At 40.6% G+C, this 19,727-nt stretch overlaps 2 protein-coding genes across 4 annotated transcripts in view; both read left to right on the top strand.

Moving 5' to 3' along the window:
* Positions 1-268: 268 nt before the first annotated feature.
* Positions 269-3,895, top strand: atp5pd (ATP synthase peripheral stalk subunit d). The gene is made up of 6 exons (XM_080462953.1): positions 269-309; positions 1,722-1,852; positions 2,813-2,909; positions 3,254-3,325; positions 3,554-3,616; positions 3,714-3,895. The coding sequence occupies exons 2-6, from the start codon at positions 1,731-1,733 to the stop codon at positions 3,843-3,845; spliced, it is 486 nt and encodes a 161-aa protein (XP_080319079.1). The 5' UTR covers positions 269-309; positions 1,722-1,730; the 3' UTR covers positions 3,846-3,895.
* Positions 3,896-5,058: 1,163 nt separating this feature from the next.
* pnpla6 (patatin-like phospholipase domain containing 6) overlaps positions 5,059-19,727 on the top strand; it is a 29,351-nt gene continuing 14,682 nt past the window's right edge. For all 3 annotated transcript variants that reach the window (XM_080463309.1, XM_080463308.1, XM_080463310.1), the window contains exons 1-20: positions 5,059-5,079; positions 10,481-10,647; positions 11,682-11,770; positions 13,723-13,776; positions 13,994-14,081; positions 14,165-14,247; positions 14,365-14,456; positions 14,586-14,726; positions 14,861-15,020; positions 15,200-15,280; positions 15,750-15,878; positions 15,979-16,059; positions 16,417-16,552; positions 16,715-16,786; positions 17,555-17,655; positions 18,122-18,301; positions 18,675-18,752; positions 18,914-19,119; positions 19,310-19,441; positions 19,579-19,702. In XM_080463309.1, coding sequence (XP_080319435.1) covers positions 11,723-11,770; positions 13,723-13,776; positions 13,994-14,081; positions 14,165-14,247; positions 14,365-14,456; positions 14,586-14,726; positions 14,861-15,020; positions 15,200-15,280; positions 15,750-15,878; positions 15,979-16,059; positions 16,417-16,552; positions 16,715-16,786; positions 17,555-17,655; positions 18,122-18,301; positions 18,675-18,752; positions 18,914-19,119; positions 19,310-19,441; positions 19,579-19,702 — 1,986 coding nt within the window. In that variant the 5' untranslated portion in view covers positions 5,059-5,079; positions 10,481-10,647; positions 11,682-11,722. The remainder of the gene's footprint in view (positions 5,080-10,480; positions 10,648-11,681; positions 11,771-13,722; positions 13,777-13,993; positions 14,082-14,164; positions 14,248-14,364; positions 14,457-14,585; positions 14,727-14,860; positions 15,021-15,199; positions 15,281-15,749; positions 15,879-15,978; positions 16,060-16,416; positions 16,553-16,714; positions 16,787-17,554; positions 17,656-18,121; positions 18,302-18,674; positions 18,753-18,913; positions 19,120-19,309; positions 19,442-19,578; positions 19,703-19,727) is intronic.

Here is a 19,727-nt window from a genome sequence, read left to right as displayed (position 1 = left end):
CATTATTGATTCTTTTGCCTCAGAGAAAAAGCGTTTTCCTCCAAAATCTCTCAAACAGGACCGATAGTTAAATTCAGTTATTTATTAATCGATTAAGTTTTTAAGCTCCTCGCTGTATATATGCGTTTAAAGCAGACAAAATGTGCGAAATCATTTTAAGGTTTTCGGCACATAAATAAAGTCTGTGTCGCTGGCCGTGTATGCTCCGTCTGTCCAGCAGGGGGCGGAGGCGCCTCTCGGCTGCTCCTGCTGCGGTAGAAGAAGGCTCATTTCCGGCGTTCCGTTCTGTCAGACAGCCGGAGCAGCGAGGTGAGTACACAGCCGGAGCGGGACTCTCAGCTTCTTTAAATGGCTTAAATGATCACTTGTGCACTTCTCACACTCATAAATGTGAACAAATCTTCGCTTTGAACTGATCTCAGAGCACCTGTTTTGAGAATATATCGACGTTAAAGACGAGAGACTCTGACCTTGGTTAGCAGGCTAACGCAGGAGCTAACGTTAGCTGCTTCTGCAGAACTCGGAACAAAATGTCAAGGACGCTGTCTGAATGCTTCTAAACAAATCCTCTTAAAGTATATATTAGAACGTATAATATTCACCAACAAATCTTCAAGCACATGACAACTTCTAATTTGAAGTCTCCGTGAACACCCGCTACATTTAGGACTGTTAGCCATTGTGTTCATCCGGTAAATGAACGTCTTCTCACGGCTCGTAAGTCCCCGTGTTTAGGTAGAATAAGCGAATTAAATTCCAAACTATTGTGCTTCTAATTGTTCATCTGCCATTTAAACTGTAGCCAAATGTCTCCCGTGTATAGTTTAAATGGTTTATATATGTTCTCGGTGATTCATATTAACCGGTCTACTTTTAGTTTGACGTTCTTAAACGCGTTATGATGGAATTAAGTGTTTTGCAGGTGATCCGAGGGAACCTGCAGATATCATGTACATTCTGTTACTAACTCTAAAGGTCGCCCTCAATGACGAAGAATCTCACTGCTTTGACATGTAGAAACAATCCTTGCATGTAATCTCACCACAAAGGAACAGATTCAGGTTTTCACCCTCTCTTGTGTGAAACTATTGTAAACAAAGCCGCAACCAACAGTTATTGTCATAATGCATATCTTTGACCCAACAATTATTTTTCATTTTAATGGAATTGTCGACCACTATGTCTACAACATTTTAAGTCAATTGTCCCAAACTGTTAAAGGTGTGAGATAATATCGACACTTGTGCCACAGGAGTCGAATACATTTTTTTTTTGAAAAGTTCTAAGCAATTTATTGAAGTAGTTGCCAATTGTCTGAGCAATGGTTGCCGCTCTGTATGAAAGCTCAGATGCTACAGTAGCAGGTCCGCTTCATTATCCAGGATCAGCAGCAGCTCCGTTAATGGCTGGAACTATTTAGACAAAAAGAACTGATGAGTTCTGTCAACAAGCAAGTTATGTTCATATGACCTTTTGTCCGTGTGTGTGTGTGTGTGTGTGTGTGTGTGTGTGTGTGTGTGTGTGTGTGTGTGTGTGTGTGTGTGTGTGTGTGTGTGTGTGTGTGTGTGTGTGTGTGTGTGTGTGTGTGTGTGTGTGTGTGTGTGTGTGTGTGTGTGTGTGTGTGTGTGTGTGTGTGTGTGTGTGTGTGTGTGTATTCCAGATGAATTTGATGTTTTTCATTGTGTGACAATTCAAATTAAATAAGTTAGTTATTGTTTCAGACAGTCAAGATGGCAGGACGTCGTGTTGCCCTCAAGGCCATTGATTGGGTGGCTTTTGCCGAGCGGGTTCCCCCCAACCAGAAAAGCATGTTCAACGCCCTGAAGACTCGCAGTGACGCCATCGCTGCCAAGTATGTCCTGACCACAGCTGCATGTTTGTGCTAATTTTATTTTGAATTGAGTTGTCTGATCAATCACTGCCTGTGTGAAGCTGTATTGCCTCCTTGTGGATGATTAACTTAACTTTTTACATGAGCTTAACATGAAGATCTTTACACGGTGAGCGACAGGAACGGGCGTGGGCTGCTTTGAGATGCTGTGGATAATCCAAATATAAAGCGGCAGCTTTTAGTATCGACTATAGTTTACACCTACGGTTTCAGATGACCGATTGTTCAAGTTCTCGATGTGAGAAGTTGTTTGTCCCCAAAAGAATCCTTGCATGTAAGAATGTTGACATTTTGTATTTATTAAAAAAAAAAAATCATTAACGTTTTCCTTAATTTCTTAGATTGCAATCCAGTTGACAGAATTTCACCGATTTTGAACTAAACTTCAAAAACTCATGAAAACAGCTGAGCAGTACCAGAAGGTCACGGGTTGAAACGCTGCTGAGGCCACGAGAATCAGCACTTCTGTGGATCTTCTTTGTTTAATAGGCTCATTAACGGCCTGGGAGGGAAAGTCTGTACAACATGTTTGTTAATTTTAAGTTAAAGCTCTTAATGCACAAACATAAATAATTAGGTACAGTTTTGTATGTGTTTGATTAAATTGCAGTTTAAAACGTGCATACAACCATTTCTACAGGAAATTGCGTTTGGAGATTTTTATTTTTTATTTTTTTCACTTCAAAATTTTGAACATTAAATATAAATTCTGTCATTTATGTTATTTAGTAACACAAACTTACCTCATCTTCCTTTACTTTCTGGATGTGGTTTTTCATGTAAGCTATTTGCGGTTCCGATTTATCTGCCCGTATGCTTAACAGCTCTCTTGTGATAATGGTGTGTTAATAGAGTCTTAGTTTGTTTACTGCACCTTCATTATCCTTCAGTTTATAACGCTGAGTTTCATGTTGTCATCAGGCTCTCCTCCCTGCCAGAAGCTCCTTCAGCCATCGACTGGAGTCACTACAAGACCTCGGTGGCCAAAGCCGGCATTGTTGACGACTTTGAGGCGAAGGTGAGGTTGTTTTTTGTTTTTTTTATGTGATGAAACATGAAAAAGCTCAATGTCATTTTTCACGTTGCATAAATTTTGCTTGAATCAAGGTCTTTAAACGATGTAATGCATTTTTAGTCCTAAAAGAATCTGATTGTATTTCAGCTAATCCCAAAAACAGTTGATCCTTTTTGAAATCCAATAATTCTTTGGCCAAGAATTTCTGATCTTAGCGTGGCTAAATAAAGCATCCTAAATCTTAATTTTTCATCGCACTTTAGTCTGAAAATGCTTCATGTCGGCAGGATGCAGACCCACACTCTTGGTTTCAAAACAATGTTAAAATATTTCTCTCCTCCTCACAGTTCAAAGCGCTGCAGATCCCACAGCCTAAGGACACACGTACAATTGCCGTCGACGCACAGGAGGTTGAGTCTGTAAGTGGTTCCATCTAACCCATTAATTTAACCGCTATTTAGGAAGTTACATCCATAAAGATTATGATCCAAAACACACGACTTATTTGTGTGGTAAATTATAAATGTGCATGGATTGTTGAAATTTCAATTTAATATGTTTACACAGACAATTCAAAGGTGAATGCAATGTGTGGGGAAACAACCGGTTGATGTGGTTTAGGTTTTAATTTTTATCTTTTCTTACAGGAGAAAAGCGCACTGGCCTACATTGCAGAATCAAAGGCTCGCGTCGCCGAGTATGAAAAAGAGGTGGGAGATAGTCGCCCTGTTTTGACAATAAACTAACATTGAGACTTTTTTAATACTTTACCATGTTGTCTTCAATTTCTGCTTTTTCTATTCTCAGCTGGATAAACTCAAGAACCTGATCCCCTTCGATCAGATGACCATCGAAGACATGAACGAAGCTTTCCCCGAGACCAAGTTGGACATGGTCAAATACCCCTACTGGCCCCACAAGCCCATTGCGGATTTGTAATCTGACTACTGGACACACCTCACAATAAAGATTATGTATTTTAAAAAGAACCTACTTGATGATTTGTGTAGAAGTACAATTCTTGCTCAATGTGGTAAATGAGCTGTAGTAGTTTGGTAAATTTCAGGTTTTGTCCACCAGGGAGCAGTGTTGCTTCAGTTTTACTGAAAGTAAAAGTTGAGTTAATAGAGCAAAGCAACTTTTCTTAGAATTGGAAACTGTTGCCACCGTTGGTTCAAATGTTATGTAATCTGAGGCTTTTGTGTAAAACCATTAAATAAGTGGATTACCTTCGGTTTAACTAGCAGGCATTCTGTCATGGCTGAAATCAAAATTCATCAATTAAAACATACCAAGTCTCAACACAAGTCAATGTCGAGTTCTTTTCATGGAATTACGTTTGAATGAGTGGACTGGATTCCTAGACACTAAGGTAAGGGTCTTCTTACGTTGTAAAAATGTAGTATGTGTATATATATATATATATATATATATATATGTCTAGTCTACTTGACACCTGTGAAAGGATTCAGATGTTCTGATTCCTGACCAAAAAAAGGACTGAGCATTAGTGTATTGACTCCTGTCAGAATGTTAAAGGTTTGACTCCAGTTTGGGTTTTGGGAGAATGTCTGGGTTTGCATTAGTTTTTATCCAGATGCTCCTACAAACAAGAAAACACGCTGTTGAAGTTCATTAACGATTAAATGAACAATGAATGTTGGTCTGTGTTTTCATGGCCAGGGAGTCTCTGCCTTTAGTCGGCTGGGATCAACTCCAGCAGAACAATAATAGAGGTGCAATAAAACTATATGCAGGAGCGTCATCAGGAAGTTGATTGAAAACATCTCTTGTGATCCGGAGGATGGCGGGGGCCTTAAAATATCCGTGCCCTGGAACATGTAGTCCCATAATCCGGCCGTGTGTTTACGTGCAGTGCAGTTTCCCCGGTTGACGTCCGCCTTCAGGTTCACTTCACGTCAATCATTGATATCGTCCTATCACCGTCGGCCTTGGTGTTTCTGTTAATAGTCATTGGACACTGGGTATTTATTTACATGGCAGTAGGCGGGACATCAAGGTCTGCACTCTGATTGGTCCAGCCTTTCCGCGTCCCGGCTGTTAATTGGCCAGTCGTTGTAGTGGAGGTCGAGGAGGCGGGGCCTGATGAAAGATGATTTCCGTTGTACTTTACTTGACAGTCAGCCGCGATTGACGGGGCCCATCAGATCAGGTAAATATATATATATATACATTCCGCAAACATGGCATCTAAAATTTAAGGGCACGTCTTCAGCTTTGCTTCTTAGGCACACGACCTCGTAATTCTACCCCCCCCTCCAAAAAAAAAAACCGAACCCGGGGACTCTCGTGTGTCAATAACGGGACCGTTGGAGCTCCGTCACGTAGCCGCCGTGGAGGTCAAAATGGAAAACGAGTCCGAATCACCTCACCCTCTCTCCGTGACACGTTACGACGCGTGGACGTTCAATTCCAGCTTGAGTTTTTCCACCACCGCGAAGCTCCGTCGGTAGCATGAGCTGCTAGCTCCGCTCCCCGGTGCCCAGGCTCCATCAGAGATTAGAGACGGGACCGGGGTCCTCCGCCCGGGACGCCATGAAGATGCTTGTCTTCTTATCATATCGGGACAGTAACTCCTAAAGGAGCGTCTCAGATGATGGTAGATTGTTTCCCCGCCGGGTGAAACACTGCGGTCATTCACTCGTGTGAATATAAACAATGAGGCCTAACTGCAATGTTGGTTTAACGTGAACGCGACTGCGACAAAACACCGTGTGCCGGTCCGGTCAACCGGTCCACTGTGGGGAACTCTGGCGTTTTGGGGTTCATTGGAACCGTTTCCCACCAGTCCGGTGTACTTACAACACAACCACGCTGCCCTGCACCGGGATCTGACCGGCTGTCGGTAAACCTGAGCTGCTCACTTCACCTTGGTCACTCCTGACCTGCTGCTGGCACGAGGGCTCAAGGCTCACACTTTATTATTTAAGTATTCTATTGATGAATTTTCAATATAAAAAGAAGTACAGAACAGTTACACTGTGGCAACTGTAGAACGGCAAACAGCTTTCATGAACAAACACATTAACAAAGCACAGACAGAAAAGCCCAAAAATACATTATATATATATATAACAGTCACTTTACCAATATCAGACTACTGAGTAAGCACTTTAATACTTTTACTTTATGGTAGGGTTCTAGTAAGAATTATTCTATCATCTTTGTCTTTGTTTTACCATATTGTTTTTATGGTTTTATGTGGGACAACGGATGGAAATTAGCCTTATGCTAAATCCGTCATATTTAGGGAGGCTTGTTCATAAATATGCCCTGAATGGTCCAAGTAAATAAATAAATGTAATTCAATTTAATAAAAAAAAACCAGAAAAGAAAAAAACCCTGCTCAGGAACAATATATACATTGACAAGAGTACCCCATAATATATATAAAAACAAAATCAGAGACCTGAAGTTGTGTTGACTGAGAAATGTACTCTGAAATCATTCTCGATAAATATAGTAGGAACAGTTGCCACATCTTATGAAGGGTTGCAGAGCCGAGAGACAGATGTGTCATTCCTACAAGCCATCAGAAGCAACAAACCTGACTTCAGGTAGTCATAACCCAGATTACAGTATATAGAATACAGTTTTCCTGGTGTGGCAGCAGTCTGTGTTACACTTTCAACAACCAAATACATGTAAACTGAGGTGAGTTCACGGACCAATGCGGACGCTAAAATCTGAAAAGATTGTTAGCATTTGTCCTCTAAACACTAAGAACACCTTTGTAGTTCTGGTTTTGCTTGAAAATTTGGTTTTAAGGCTTTGAATTCTTTTGCATGACCAGTTAATGAACAGTCGTGTCCGCGGTCGGCACTTGTTTTGTCTTTTTGAACATTTGAAGTGGGTATTCAGGTACCAGTGTATCAAGAAGTTTTGCTTCATAGGTACAGTGTGAAATGCCACTTTGATTTGATAGGCATCAAAAATCACAACAACTTCTGAGATTTGCAAATTCAGGCAGTGACTTGTTTTCTATTTAGCTGATTGTTTAATTACCAGAGTATAAAAGTAGTAAGAAGTTTGTAATAGTTCTCCTTCTGTCGAGCACATTCCAACGAGCTCTTATGTCAAATACATCCGACTCAGGCGAGCTTGTTATTGCTATGATGAGTTTGATGCATTGCGTCAGGTGAAAAGAGATACTGTGGTGTTGGTGGTCTGCACAGGTCTGACCCAGGACAGTGAAGTCAACACTGGCTCTGTTGTTCCAATAGTACAATGGCGGTGGGCCTGTGTGGAGGGAGGCACTGCGAGGAGGCCACAGGCTGGATACTGGCTCATTCATGGGACTGAAGGTCTGCGTCTCTGCTTACTGCTGCTGCTGCCAGACGTGTCGAAACGACGACACGCTGTGTGAAGCAAAGTGTCGTGTGGCAACAGGTTTCAGGCTCAGTCTCATCTGGAAGTGACGAAAGCTCTGTTACAGAGGCTCGTGTGGAAGTGACAGCTAAAAGTACTTTTAAATCACAGGGTTATATATTATTACTAATCAGTCTTTCCTTTTATTGGTTTATCAGAAAGAAAGAAAAACCTTTCATACTATATATATGAATAAAAACTAAAGAAAGTAGATGAGGAAAATGACTTGCTGTGATAAATATGTGTCTGGGTTGTGTTGTTGGATCAACATTAGAAAAATGACATCACACAAATTAGTCAGATAAAGAGAGTTGCCTTTAAATTAGACATTTTTTGCCATTTGTAAAGGTACATTGGAGATATTCTTGTTACTATTAGTCAGCTGTACAAGTGAAGATTCATCTATTAAACAGAAAGGAATCAGTACGTTCAATATACAGTATAAAGACAGGAACATCTAAAGATTTACACCAACGTGCCAAAGTTGTACACAGAGACTGTCCATACTGAACTATGTGTATAACCAAGTGTCACCTTTTTTACCCTCGGCTGCACTCTGCATATGGCTGCATGTAAAAGCTCTTTTGATAATAAAATAATTGACTATTTATTGATTAATAATTCATTTTTAATCTCTACCAAAAATATTTTCATCAGGAAAATATACAATTTGTGCCCAAACAGCAGTTTGCTGTCTGGATTGTCTGTTAAAAATCATTTTAAAGGAAGAAAAAACTAAATATTTATCTCAAACGTTCAGTGAAACAACAATCAATAGGTGCCATATCAGTGACAGTCATGTTGAGAATGTTTTCTATGAATATGTGTGGTAGCACAAATCACAGCAATTCAATTAACCCTCTTCAACAAAGCCACAGTTATAATGGACACAATCCAAGATCGTAACTAAATTTGGCCGTTTATAAGAAACAGGTTCCTCTGTTTGGTCCAGATCCTACCTCGTGTTCAGCACAAGCGCCATGATGTTTTTCATAACTTCCTGTGGTCCAATTAAAAATGAACGGTGGCCTGCAGCTGGACCCGGAGCCTCAGTTAGGACACCTCCAATATATTGGTATCAGCATTCATTCATGGTGCATTCCAAAGACATATTCACCAGTAAATAGTCAGCATACCCGCTGAAGATAGTCCTGTTCCATTATTCAGGCCCTGACACTGCGTCCTTCACAGCAGCCTCCTGTCCTGAGGTTTGTTAGTGACTCACAGGGTTACTTCATGGAACACAACACTGCATCCTCAGCCTTTCACTGATTGAATTTCATCAAAACAGCAGTTCAGGCGCCCTCTCTAAGCCACTGATGAGACGGTTAAAGCAGGAAACACATCAGACCAAAGCTGCAGCTGAGACCGGTCAAATTCACTAATGGGGCTAAAACCACTAGAAATACTAAAAAGGAAAATGAACCCAAACAGCTAAAAATGCTAGAAACAGACAAAGGAGACGGATGTCTAAAGGAGTCAGAATTGTGAGAACAAATAAAATGACTGAAAACACTGAAATGGCCAAAACATTCCGGAAAAAAAAGACAACTACTATAAACATAAAATACAGTTTTAGTTCATTTAGCTAAAACTATACAACTTTTTGAACCGTGTAATCCTTACTTTAAAGGTTACACATGTTTTGTGGCTCCAGACAAATTGGTGAAAAGTTGTAAAGAACAGCTGGTATGGTCATAAAGGTTGCAGACTCCTGACGTAGACCATGCTGTGCAGATGTACATGTTATGTATGGTTCACTTAACGAAGCCATCAAGTCACAAAACACCTTCGTTACAAATCCAATAGCATCAGAATATTAAATAGCACGTCTGTTATAAAGCACTTATTTCATTTAACGCCTAAATATATTACATAACTTCAGATATCCTGGTGTCTGCATTTGCACTGAGCTTTTTTGTGAATCGCTGCAGTAAACACAATAATTCTTCTGTCGGGTTGCAAATGTCCGGTAAATTTCCGGTAACTTTCCGTTGAAAGTTAGGCTGGGGAATTTTTGGAAATATTCCAAATTGGAAACTTGCTGTGGGAATTAAGGGAATTTATGGGAATTAACTGGAAATGGATTGTAATCTAAATAAACAGTATCATATACAAACATAAATGTAAATATTTGTGTTTTGTCATAAGCAAACATCCATGTAAAATAATACAATTAAAAAACATGGCATTCCAACAGATTTATTTCAGTAGAACTTTAGTTTTGATTCTTGAACAATCAATTATTTAAGTGAACAACAATCAACAATCAAAAAGTAAAATTCCCCCCACCACCCACCTACAAAAAAAGTCCAATTCAAAATTTTCAATGAAAGGAGAAGAAACTGCATCCCATTTGAGGTCGCTATAATAAGCTCGCCTCTTAAATGATCAATGAAATGAAAAATAACTTACATTTAGCACCTAACTTAGCAGCTAGCTAGCTACTGTATGAATTATTTAATTATTGCAAGTTAAACAGTAATACCATTATAGAGCAAATATATTTACCCCATAATACATTTTTATTATTTATTTTTTTTCTTTATATAATCTGCAGGCTGGACTGTGTGGCCTCCAGGGTTGAAGCGATCATCTGCATCATGTGATGGAGGAGTGCACAGTGCATGCAGGGGGCGTGGCCTCAATAGCCCTGCATTAAGCAGTGCTGTGTGCATGTGATTGAGGAGTGTACTTGCATTAAATCTGGTTGTTTTAGCCAAAATAATGCTACAATATATTTTCCCCAACTATATTTAAGTTCCTTGTTGAGGGCCAACCTTCAATTTTGTAAATTTCTGTTTTATTCCCATAAATTCCCATAAATTCTTGTTAATTCTCGTGTAAAGTTTCCAACTTTGAAAATTCCTGGAATTTTGCAACCCTATTCTTTATCAAATATACAACTATAGGGACCTGAAAAGACACAAAGAAAACCACAGATAGGTGGAAATGTACCAATTCAGCTACTATCAACATCACTGCATCACAGCATCCTCCAGACGAAGGACATCAGATCACAAAACAACAGGCTGGATTGTGTTACTATGGCTATTGTCTTGTCTTTTCTTAGCCATGAGAAGCCTGCTTGTCCGTAGGTTTCCCCGTGCTAGTGCAGGACCCTACTTGGTATGCTGTCAGCAAACATAGAGTCTGTGTTGTTTTCCAGCTTGTTTTCCTTTCAGCTCCACATTTCTGCCGGGACAGTCAGAGTAGGAGCCGGTCGTCGGTGGACTTCGGTGAGCTGAGCTGTACTGGAGCTGTTTTCTCGCCTGCAGATGCTCAGTGACGCTTGTTGTCTCTGCTTCAGCTTCACACGCCCGTGTCAGCTGAATCAGTCGGACTGGAAAATGTGTGTGTTTAGATGGATGAACTTTAGTGCATCCGCCTTGATTTTACAACAAGAAGCTGTTTATATCAGCTGTTGATGAGGATGTAAGAATTAGTTCTACTGTATTTTATCAGCACAATAGTGTCTTTTTGAGAAGAGATTTGAACGCCCTCTGATATTACAGGTTATTTTTTTCTTGTTTTAGTCGCCATTGGACATATCAGCAGTTTAGTGGGACAGTGAGAAGATCATCCTGTTTCGGGGTGATAAGGCGGGACAGGAGGGATTAAAAGAGTGAAGGGGTCACCATCTGGGTGGGATTTCTAGACAACCTGCTGTGTTTGTGAGGCAAAACCCTGGTCCATTATCCACAACAGTGGATATGCAATGATTTGGTCCCATTTTGTCTGTCGTGTACATTCAAAGCTATTTTGAAGAAGAAATTAAATAGAGTTATTACAACCAGACCATTAATACGACAGGAAAAAAGTCAGTCCCAAAGCAAGAATGTGTATTAACAGTTTCTTCCTCTCTTATATCCACATTTTCTGGTTTATCTTTGCTCTGGCATGAAACTGTTTGTTTGCATGTGTGTCTATAGCAACAACACTGTTTTTTTTCTTCAGTCGGAAAACAGCGGTCATGTTATTTTATAGTGCGTGCAAAATCTCCTCGATTTCATGACTCGACATGTTGTCACACTGTCCTGTAGCAGAAACTACAAACTCTGCTGAGTCCTGACATGTGAACGGAGGCTCCGTTCCAATAAGTAGGATGGCAACTTAATCTCTGTAGCAGCTGTGAAATCAAAAGTCACATTTAAAATAGTTTCATGTTTGTGCTTGAGTGAACGTGTGTGCTTTCTTCTTTTGACTGATGATTTTCTCAGCAGGACCATCACGGTTATGAACAGTAATCTGTACATATAGAGACATATTCAGTCATGATAAACTTGCATTAACCTGAGGCAGCTACATTAAACTCAGCCATTATTTTTGTTACTTCTGTGCCTCTCCTCTGAGAACAGCTTTGAGCTGAGAGTTGTGTGTTTTCAGTGGCCGTTGATGGACCATCCCTATGAAGAAACGGCGTTACAATGGGACAGAGTACCTCGGAAGAAGAGGTCCCAGGAGACATTCCAGAGGTTGGATTATTTCCTCTGTTTTTCTTGGCATCTGTCAGAAACATTTTACCTGAAGGGGAAAAAAGCCTTGAAGACAATTCACAACTGTTACGTTTCTTTACATTTAAACTCTGGTGGGATTGTTCTCTTTCCAGAATTCATTAGCAGAAATAGAAACCTTTACATTTTCTAACCGTAGACAATTGCATTAAGACCCAGTGCTGAGAATCGAGTTTCACTAAGACACTCTGCTCCTTCCATCAGCCGCCCTGGGCTCCCAGCTGGCGGGAATACCACCACAGTAATCCCAGGAGAGTATTTTGCTAAACACAAGGCATTCTTATGAAGGTTATAAAAGCTTCTTCACACAATGAGAAACAGAAAAAGGATCTAATATAGAGCTTGTTTTCAGTTTTTGTCGGTTAGAAATGCCAATTATTTTCTTCCCCACATTGCTGTGGCATCAGAAAACCTCCTAATCACAGTGGAAAGAGACACACACCTGGAATTATTTGCTAAAATCGAGGTTTGCTGGCAAAGTTTAGTCTCTAATTTCAAATTTGGAAATCCAGTCTTATGTTTATGGGAAGAAATTCTTGTTTAACAAACAGGTAGTAGATATAAACTTCATTTGAGAACAGGGCAGGATGAGTTATCGATCCTCCATCTCACCTTATCTCTCTGAGCAAGACACTGAACCTTGAATTGCTTCCTGTGAGGGTTGAGCGCCCTGCATGGCAGCCATCGCTGTTTTGGAGTGTATGAATGGTTGAATGTGACAAGAGTGTAGAATCGTTTGGTACTGCCAAAGAGGTTAAAAATGCACTACATAAATGTCTAAGTCCTTTAACCTCCGTCTGTTCACATCCTGATAGTTTACAAATGTCTTTTAGGATGCATGTTTTATTGACATTTAAACGACACAAAAGGCAGCCAAACACAAATCACACATTATGTGACCAATCCTCTTATGCTATTACTAAGTCCACATTTTCAACATTTGTCACGTGAACATTGCCTGCAAATTAGCAATCAAGCAATGATATTACCTGTACTGAACATTCAGTCACAAATCATAATGATCTCAAGTTAAATTGCCTGTTCAATGTGTAAACAATGTTCTTCTCCCCCTGTTAATTGTGGGCATCACTATGTTAAGACAAACAAACACACATGTAATCTGGTACTTTAGTTTATAAACTGCAAGTTGCTTCCCTGGAGTATGAAAGGTCAAGTATATTTGTTTGAGCTGCTATGCATTCACTATCTGACAGTATCACTCTCTTGTCTAGCTTTTACTGCCAAATCACCCTGAGCTCCTCACACGCTAATCAATAACTACTGATAACAGGCATGTATTCTGATTGGCTGTCAGCCAGAGCACTAAAACCTCATTATTACTGCTCTCACCAAACAGAATCTCATGGTTTGCCAGACACAAACACACCTAAAGTCACTCACAGTGAAACAAACACATCTGTCTTGGCGTATGAGTTCTTTCACTCGCTGAGCTGACGTTGTGATGAGAAGAGAAGTGACCAGTGTGACGCTACCAACATTCTGCGATCAAGGATTTCCCGCTCAAGCGGAAGAACAAAAATAAAATAAAAATACTTGTTCTGGAGTTTTTGTTGCCAGTTTCACATCTGGAATCCCACGGCTATTAAATACGTGTCCGAGCTGGAAAACGTTGAGTGGCGATCTGCTTTCAATAGACTGAAACACGAAGGCAGAGAGTGAAGTGTGAAGTAGACTGGAGGAGATGCTGCCTTTTCAATCCCTTGGCTGCCCGTGCACCGATAGTCACAACTCCGGGCCTCCAGGACAAATTCCTCATTCCCACATTCCATCACACTCCAGTGAAATCGAAGCCTTCGGGCGCGGCGGCGATGCTTCAGTCTGAGTCTGTAGAAGCTGTGATCGTTTCTCATTGAGATTAGTAAAGTGTGTCTGCTTTTCTTTGGTTTCTTCAGGACGGGTTTAATAACATCAAGACGTTTGTGGAGGAAGAACTACAGACGAGCATGGTGAGTGTGGCGTTTCATTCTGAGGCTGTTGCCTTCGTTCAACTGCTGTTAAGTCACTGTAGCAGGTACAACAATAAGTCAATATTTACCACAAAGTGGAATAAAGCACAAGTATGAATAGTGTAAGTACATTAAAACACTCGAATAAAGTGCTTATATTACTTTATTTCACCACCATTACCTCATTTCTATTCATCTTTGGTTCCTTCCTCTACAGATGGTGGGGATGGTGATTGGTGCAGGCATCGCCATAGTCCTCATCGCCATCCTCATCTTCTTCATCTTGCGAAGGATTCAGCTCCGAAGTAAGTAACTGCTGCTGATGTGCATTAAAATCCTACAATATTGGTTCTATGCATGTCTGCTTTAATGTGTCTTTAATACTCAGACCTAGAGGCTCAGGAGGCGCCCAAATACCGCTTCCGCAAGAGGGACAAAGTCATGTTCTACGGGCGAAAGATCATGCGTAAAGTGAGTACTTAATGGTTAGAAATATGATTTATTCTCAAAGCCTAAATGAAAATGGAAGCTTGTAATGCTAATAAGACAAAGCTCTACAAGTAAATGACAAGAGTTGCTTCCCAACAGGTCTCCCAGTCTACCTCGTCCCTTGTGGGAACTTCCTCCTCGTCTCGGCCACGCCTAAAGAAGAAGCAGAAGATGCTTAACATTGCCAAAAAGTACATCAGAGGGCTTATTGAACGCAACCAAGTGACATTTTCACACTGTACTGACATCTTTGTATAAAGTCTTACCGGTTAAAAAAAATAAAAAATCTTCCTGTCTTCTCCACGCCTGTCGTTCTGTAGGATCCTGCGCTTTAAAAAAGAGGTTCCCATTCTTCAGGCCAAGGAGCCCCCGCCATCAGTGCTGGAGGCAGACCTCACCGAATTCGATGTGGCCAACTCCCACCTCCCCTCTGAGGTGCTCTACATGCTCAAAAATGTCCGGTAGGTTTGTTTTCTGTGTTATTGTGCTGTCAGAGATAGGTTCAGTTCATTTTTCACAAAACTAAACTCTGACAAACTGCATCAAATGAGTACACAGACCTCCTGACATGTCTTTTCTTTGTCTGTCACGGCAGTGTGCTGGGTCACTTTGAGAAGCCCCTCTTCCTGGAGCTATGCAAACACATGGTGTTTGTCCAATTCCAGCAAGGAGAGCATGTGTTCAGGCCGGGCCAGCCCGACAGCAGCATCTATGTGGTTCAGGATGGAAAACTGGAATTGTGCCTTACTGGAACAGTACGTTAACTTGTGTTTCCTTCATTGCTCCTTTGATCAAACGTTTTGCGGGTGAATATGTTATAAGTTGCTCGGATTTGTGCAAGCTTCTTATGTGACTTCGGCGCAGTGTGTGGCCATTTCAGTTTTTGTTTTGTTTTTGTTTTTTTTGACGACATGTTGCTTCATGCATTTTGCAGGATGGCAAAGAAAGCGTGGTGAAGGAGGTTTACCCAGGGGACAGTGTGCACAGCCTCCTCAGCATTCTGGATGTCATCACAGTAGGTCACATCCACTTGTTGCCACACTGACTGTCAAACCCTCACACTTCAAGTTGTGTCACGCCTGCTCACATTTACAATTTACATATCATATACACGTGTTGACTGAAATACATTTGGAAGTCATTGTTTTGGACTCCACCTACTTCCTGCATGAAATCTTTACTCCTAACAGCATTCATAATCACCTTCTGACTCACTAAACCAATTCCTCCAGTCGGCATATGACTCACACATTGATCTCTGGCTGTACTTTAACTAAACTCAGTATAAATTGCAATACAGGCATTTCTTAAGCATTTCATGGATAAGCAGGATAACAATGGCTTTCTCTCACTGCATATTTACATAAGTCGTTTTTTAACTGTAATATGACCAACTTACAACGAGAGGCAGTTTCCCTCACTGGATCTTTGGTAAATAGTAATTCAGAAAATGTGACTTATCCTCCTGGTCTTTATGTCTGCAGGGCCACCAGAAGCCTTACAGAACAGTGTCGGCACGGGCAGCAGAGGTTTCCACTGTTCTCCGTTTACCTGTAGAGGCCTTCCTCTCTATATTTGAGAAGTACCCTGAGAGCCTAGTGCGAGTAGTACAGGTGGGTAACGTATTTATCTTGGTTCTCCGGTACATTACATTTGCCTCATCTGTTATAATGTGATTGATGAAATGAGTTATTTCCTGTTTCACCTGCTCAGATTATCATGGTTCGTCTCCAAAGAGTAACAGTCCTCGCCCTGCATAACTATCTGGGGCTGACCAATGAGCTCTTCAGTCATGTGAGTAATCACATACAGTAGTCCCATGCAAATCTCTGCTATTTTGAGGGGTTTTTCTGCATTATCAGCTTTACAGCACACATTTTGATGACAGATGCATTCAAAAGTGGACATGTTGAGAATGTATACTTGCTATGCTATTGACTATTTCAAAACTGTGAAACTACTTGCTTACCTACAGTATAAGATACCATACTGTACAAAAAAGACCATAGATGACCTCTGTAATAAAGCTGCTGGACCAGAGGTTTCCACTGTGTGATGATCCTACTTGTAATCTCCTCTACTAGACAATATTAACGTGTGAAGCATTGGTTGCGTTTATGGCTTCAATGCATTTCTTGCTTTGTTTAATAGGAAATGCACCCTTCGCGCGTGCTGCCTCCGTCACCCCACCCGACCCGCACCAGTCCCGTCCGCCATGGCAAACGCTTTGGCAGCCTGACAGTGTCTGAGGAACATCGGGAAGCTGCCGTTAAGGGCGATGCAACAGGTACTGTAGAGTTACACAGATAAAACGAATAGTTAGTGTGAGAGTGGAGAAATGAAACCTTAACATTGCGTTGGTTTTCATTTACCCGACAAAAATCCTGTTGGTCATAATTTTGTTCAGTTCTTTTGACTGATAAATGCTAATAATTTCAATCTTTGACAGGAGCAGAGCAGGGAAAAGACGGAACAGTGCCAACTCTAAGTCGGACAATCTCCATGCCTGTGGATATTGCTGGTGAGGGACTTTTTTTTTTTTTTTAATTATCGTGCTCTTTGCACAAAATAGATAGTTGCTCTGTTTCTTTTTTTTGTTTTTTTTTTACATGTATCTAATCTTTTCCTTTTGCTTTGCCTGTTATGTTAAAATATTTTTATTTCAGTTACGTTTTCAATTAGTCAGGATGTTTCACTCATTAAGTCAATAAGTTTTGAATTCACCCGTTGCTCTAAGAGGCAATTATATAAACAAGTAAAACTGTCCTAATCATTCGCAGGTAGGCATGTTTACACATAATTTTGTGACCTCAAGGACACAGATGTTGAGTTGTAATAGCACAGTTAGTTATGTAAAGTCAAGCAGAATTTGAAACTGCATGCTACTTTTCAGACTAAATGTACTAAAGCTGCTTTCTATTTGGCATCATATCTGTTTATATACTGTAACGTCCTGTATGTTAAAGCATTGCAAGAAGAAATTTGCTTTACTGTTATTGTTTATGCAAAAAAAAAGAAGAAAAGATCCAATCAAAACTGAAGTCACGGCATCATTTCTGACAGTAATGCTTATGAACTGGTTTCATTGAGCCATTGAGCAAGTCTGTAGAAAGAAGCTTTTATTTCTGAACTTTAACAGGCGTAAACAGGCTCTCACTCCTGAGAGCCGCTGTACATTTAAGATGGACGATCAAGTCTGAACACTTTCTGGTGTCTTGAAGTTTTCTTTCTAAAATACAGAAGAAAACATTTCAAACATGTTAATGATACGCAAATATTGTTTGTGCAGGTATACAGAAAAGTCTGAGATCCGATTTTGACATGGCGTACGAAAGAGGAAGGATTTCCGCCTCCGCTGAAGATGGAAACACTCCTCCCACTTTTACTCGGGTCAGTATAAATGTTCCACAAGAATAAGGAAAGGTTTACTTTCTTGATTCACCAAGATAAAAATCAGTAATTGCAGAATTACAGACATTTGCGAATAAAGAGTTCCGGTGCGGTAAATACAACTAGGAAGCAATTCAGTGTGTTAAAAACTTTGACTCACGTGGGGCTGGAGTGGAGCCCGACTATGGCCAAGGCTGGGAACATTAATGAGTACCACAGTCCATAACAGGGCAAATGTAGAGACACACACTCGTTCATGTTTACAGGCATCAAGCTCAGATTTCAACCTGGGACTTTCTCGCTTTGAGTTGATTATGGAAACATTACAAGATGTCTATACCAAACATTTCAGCAAAATGTAAAAAAAGTGAATGTAATTAAGGTGAAGCCATGTTGGAAATATTGGTCATTCAATGGTAAGCTCTGACAGCGTGATAATGAGTGTGTATTGTGTGTATATTCACAGTCAGTTTCTCAGGACCAACGTGAGCGGAAGGTGACAGTAGATGAGGTTCCATCTGGGATTTACCTGTATCCAGAGGAAGATTCGGCTGTGGACAATATCTTTACTCCAGTGCCCAGTCGATCCAACGCAGCTCTGTTTGAGGAAGCTCAGAAAGAAGTCCTCAAACTCATGAGGATTGAGGTTTGTTTTATTGTGTTTACCTGCTATTGTATTGCACTAAGCCATCTGATTCATATGATCTGTCGAGTAGAGAAGAATTCCAGTCTAAGCCAATCATCCGACAAGCTGTGAAGATGCAGTAACAGAATAAATTCACTGTGTTGTATGAAGTTGTTCACTTTTTGATGCAGTACATGGTACATCCTCCCTGTGTGTATTTCACTAGGTATTGTTATTTACTCATTCAAAATTTCATGTCAGTGTGACAGATGATATAAAAGTTGCCTCGTGGTTTTTACTAAAACTGCACACAGGAGACTGCATTCTTTGCTTTACAATTTTTTTTCAGTGCTTGGCTTGATTTCTTTGGACTGTTGGGTTTTCTCTTATCCAGGATCCATCCCTGTTAAATGGAAGAGTGACTCTGCACCATGCAAAGGCTGGAGCTGTTTTAGCAAGGCAGGGGGACCAGGTACTTCACACACTGGACCTACTTTCTGAAAAGTTGTCCACGTTAATATGTACTTTTCACAAAAAAGATGAATGTGTCCTAAGATACAAAAGCCTTCAATGACTCAATTCTGCTTTCTAAAAAATATATGAATAAATAAAAAACGGTTTATTCATTTGAAGGACGCCAGCCTGCACTTCGTCCTGTCGGGTTGTTTGCACGTTTACCAGCGGATGATTAACAAGCAGGAAGCTGTCTGCTTGTTTGTGACACACCCGGGAGAGATGGTGGGCCAGCTCGCTGTGCTCACTGGAGAACCTCTTATCTTCACCATCAAAGCTGTGCGAGACTGTACCTACCTGAAGATCTCAAAGTCAGACTTCTATGAGTGAGTTCATTGTCTTTACTGTCAACAAACTGTATAGGAACATATATTGTTTAATCATCTATGGCTAGCTATATCTTTGAAAATTAATTCGGCATTGATTTGTCTTAAATTGACAGTTTTTCTATTCATATTTTGCAAGAATCAGCTCTTTAATTCATGTGATTGTCATGTCGTTTGCTGCCCCCTGCAGGATCATGAGGGAGCAGCCCAGTGTGGTACTGAGTGTGGCCCACACAGTCGCCATCCGAATGTCTGCTTTTGTCAGACAGATGGACTTTGCTATTGACTGGATGGCTGTCGAAGCTGGTAGAGCCCTCTACAGGTACTTTCAGCCCATTCTCATTCATGTACAGAATTGTCTTGTTTGCCCGACATGTTTGAATATCACCATCTTTTTCATTTTGTTAATTTGCAATAGTTTATGCATGAAATGCATTTTTTTTTCTTTCACATGTACAGACAGGATGACAAGTCAGACTGCACTTACATTGTTCTGAATGGACGTTTGCGTTCAGTCATCCGCAAGGCAAACGGCAAGAAGGAGCTGGTTGGGGAGTATGGACGAGGAGACCTCATCGGTGTGGTGAGAAAAAGGCTTTTTTTTCCTG

Source organism: Lipophrys pholis, assembly GCF_963383615.2.
Source record: "Lipophrys pholis genome assembly, chromosome: 5".
NCBI lineage: Eukaryota > Metazoa > Chordata > Actinopteri > Blenniiformes > Blenniidae > Lipophrys > Lipophrys pholis.
This window is presented reverse-complemented; position numbering and strand designations above follow the sequence as displayed.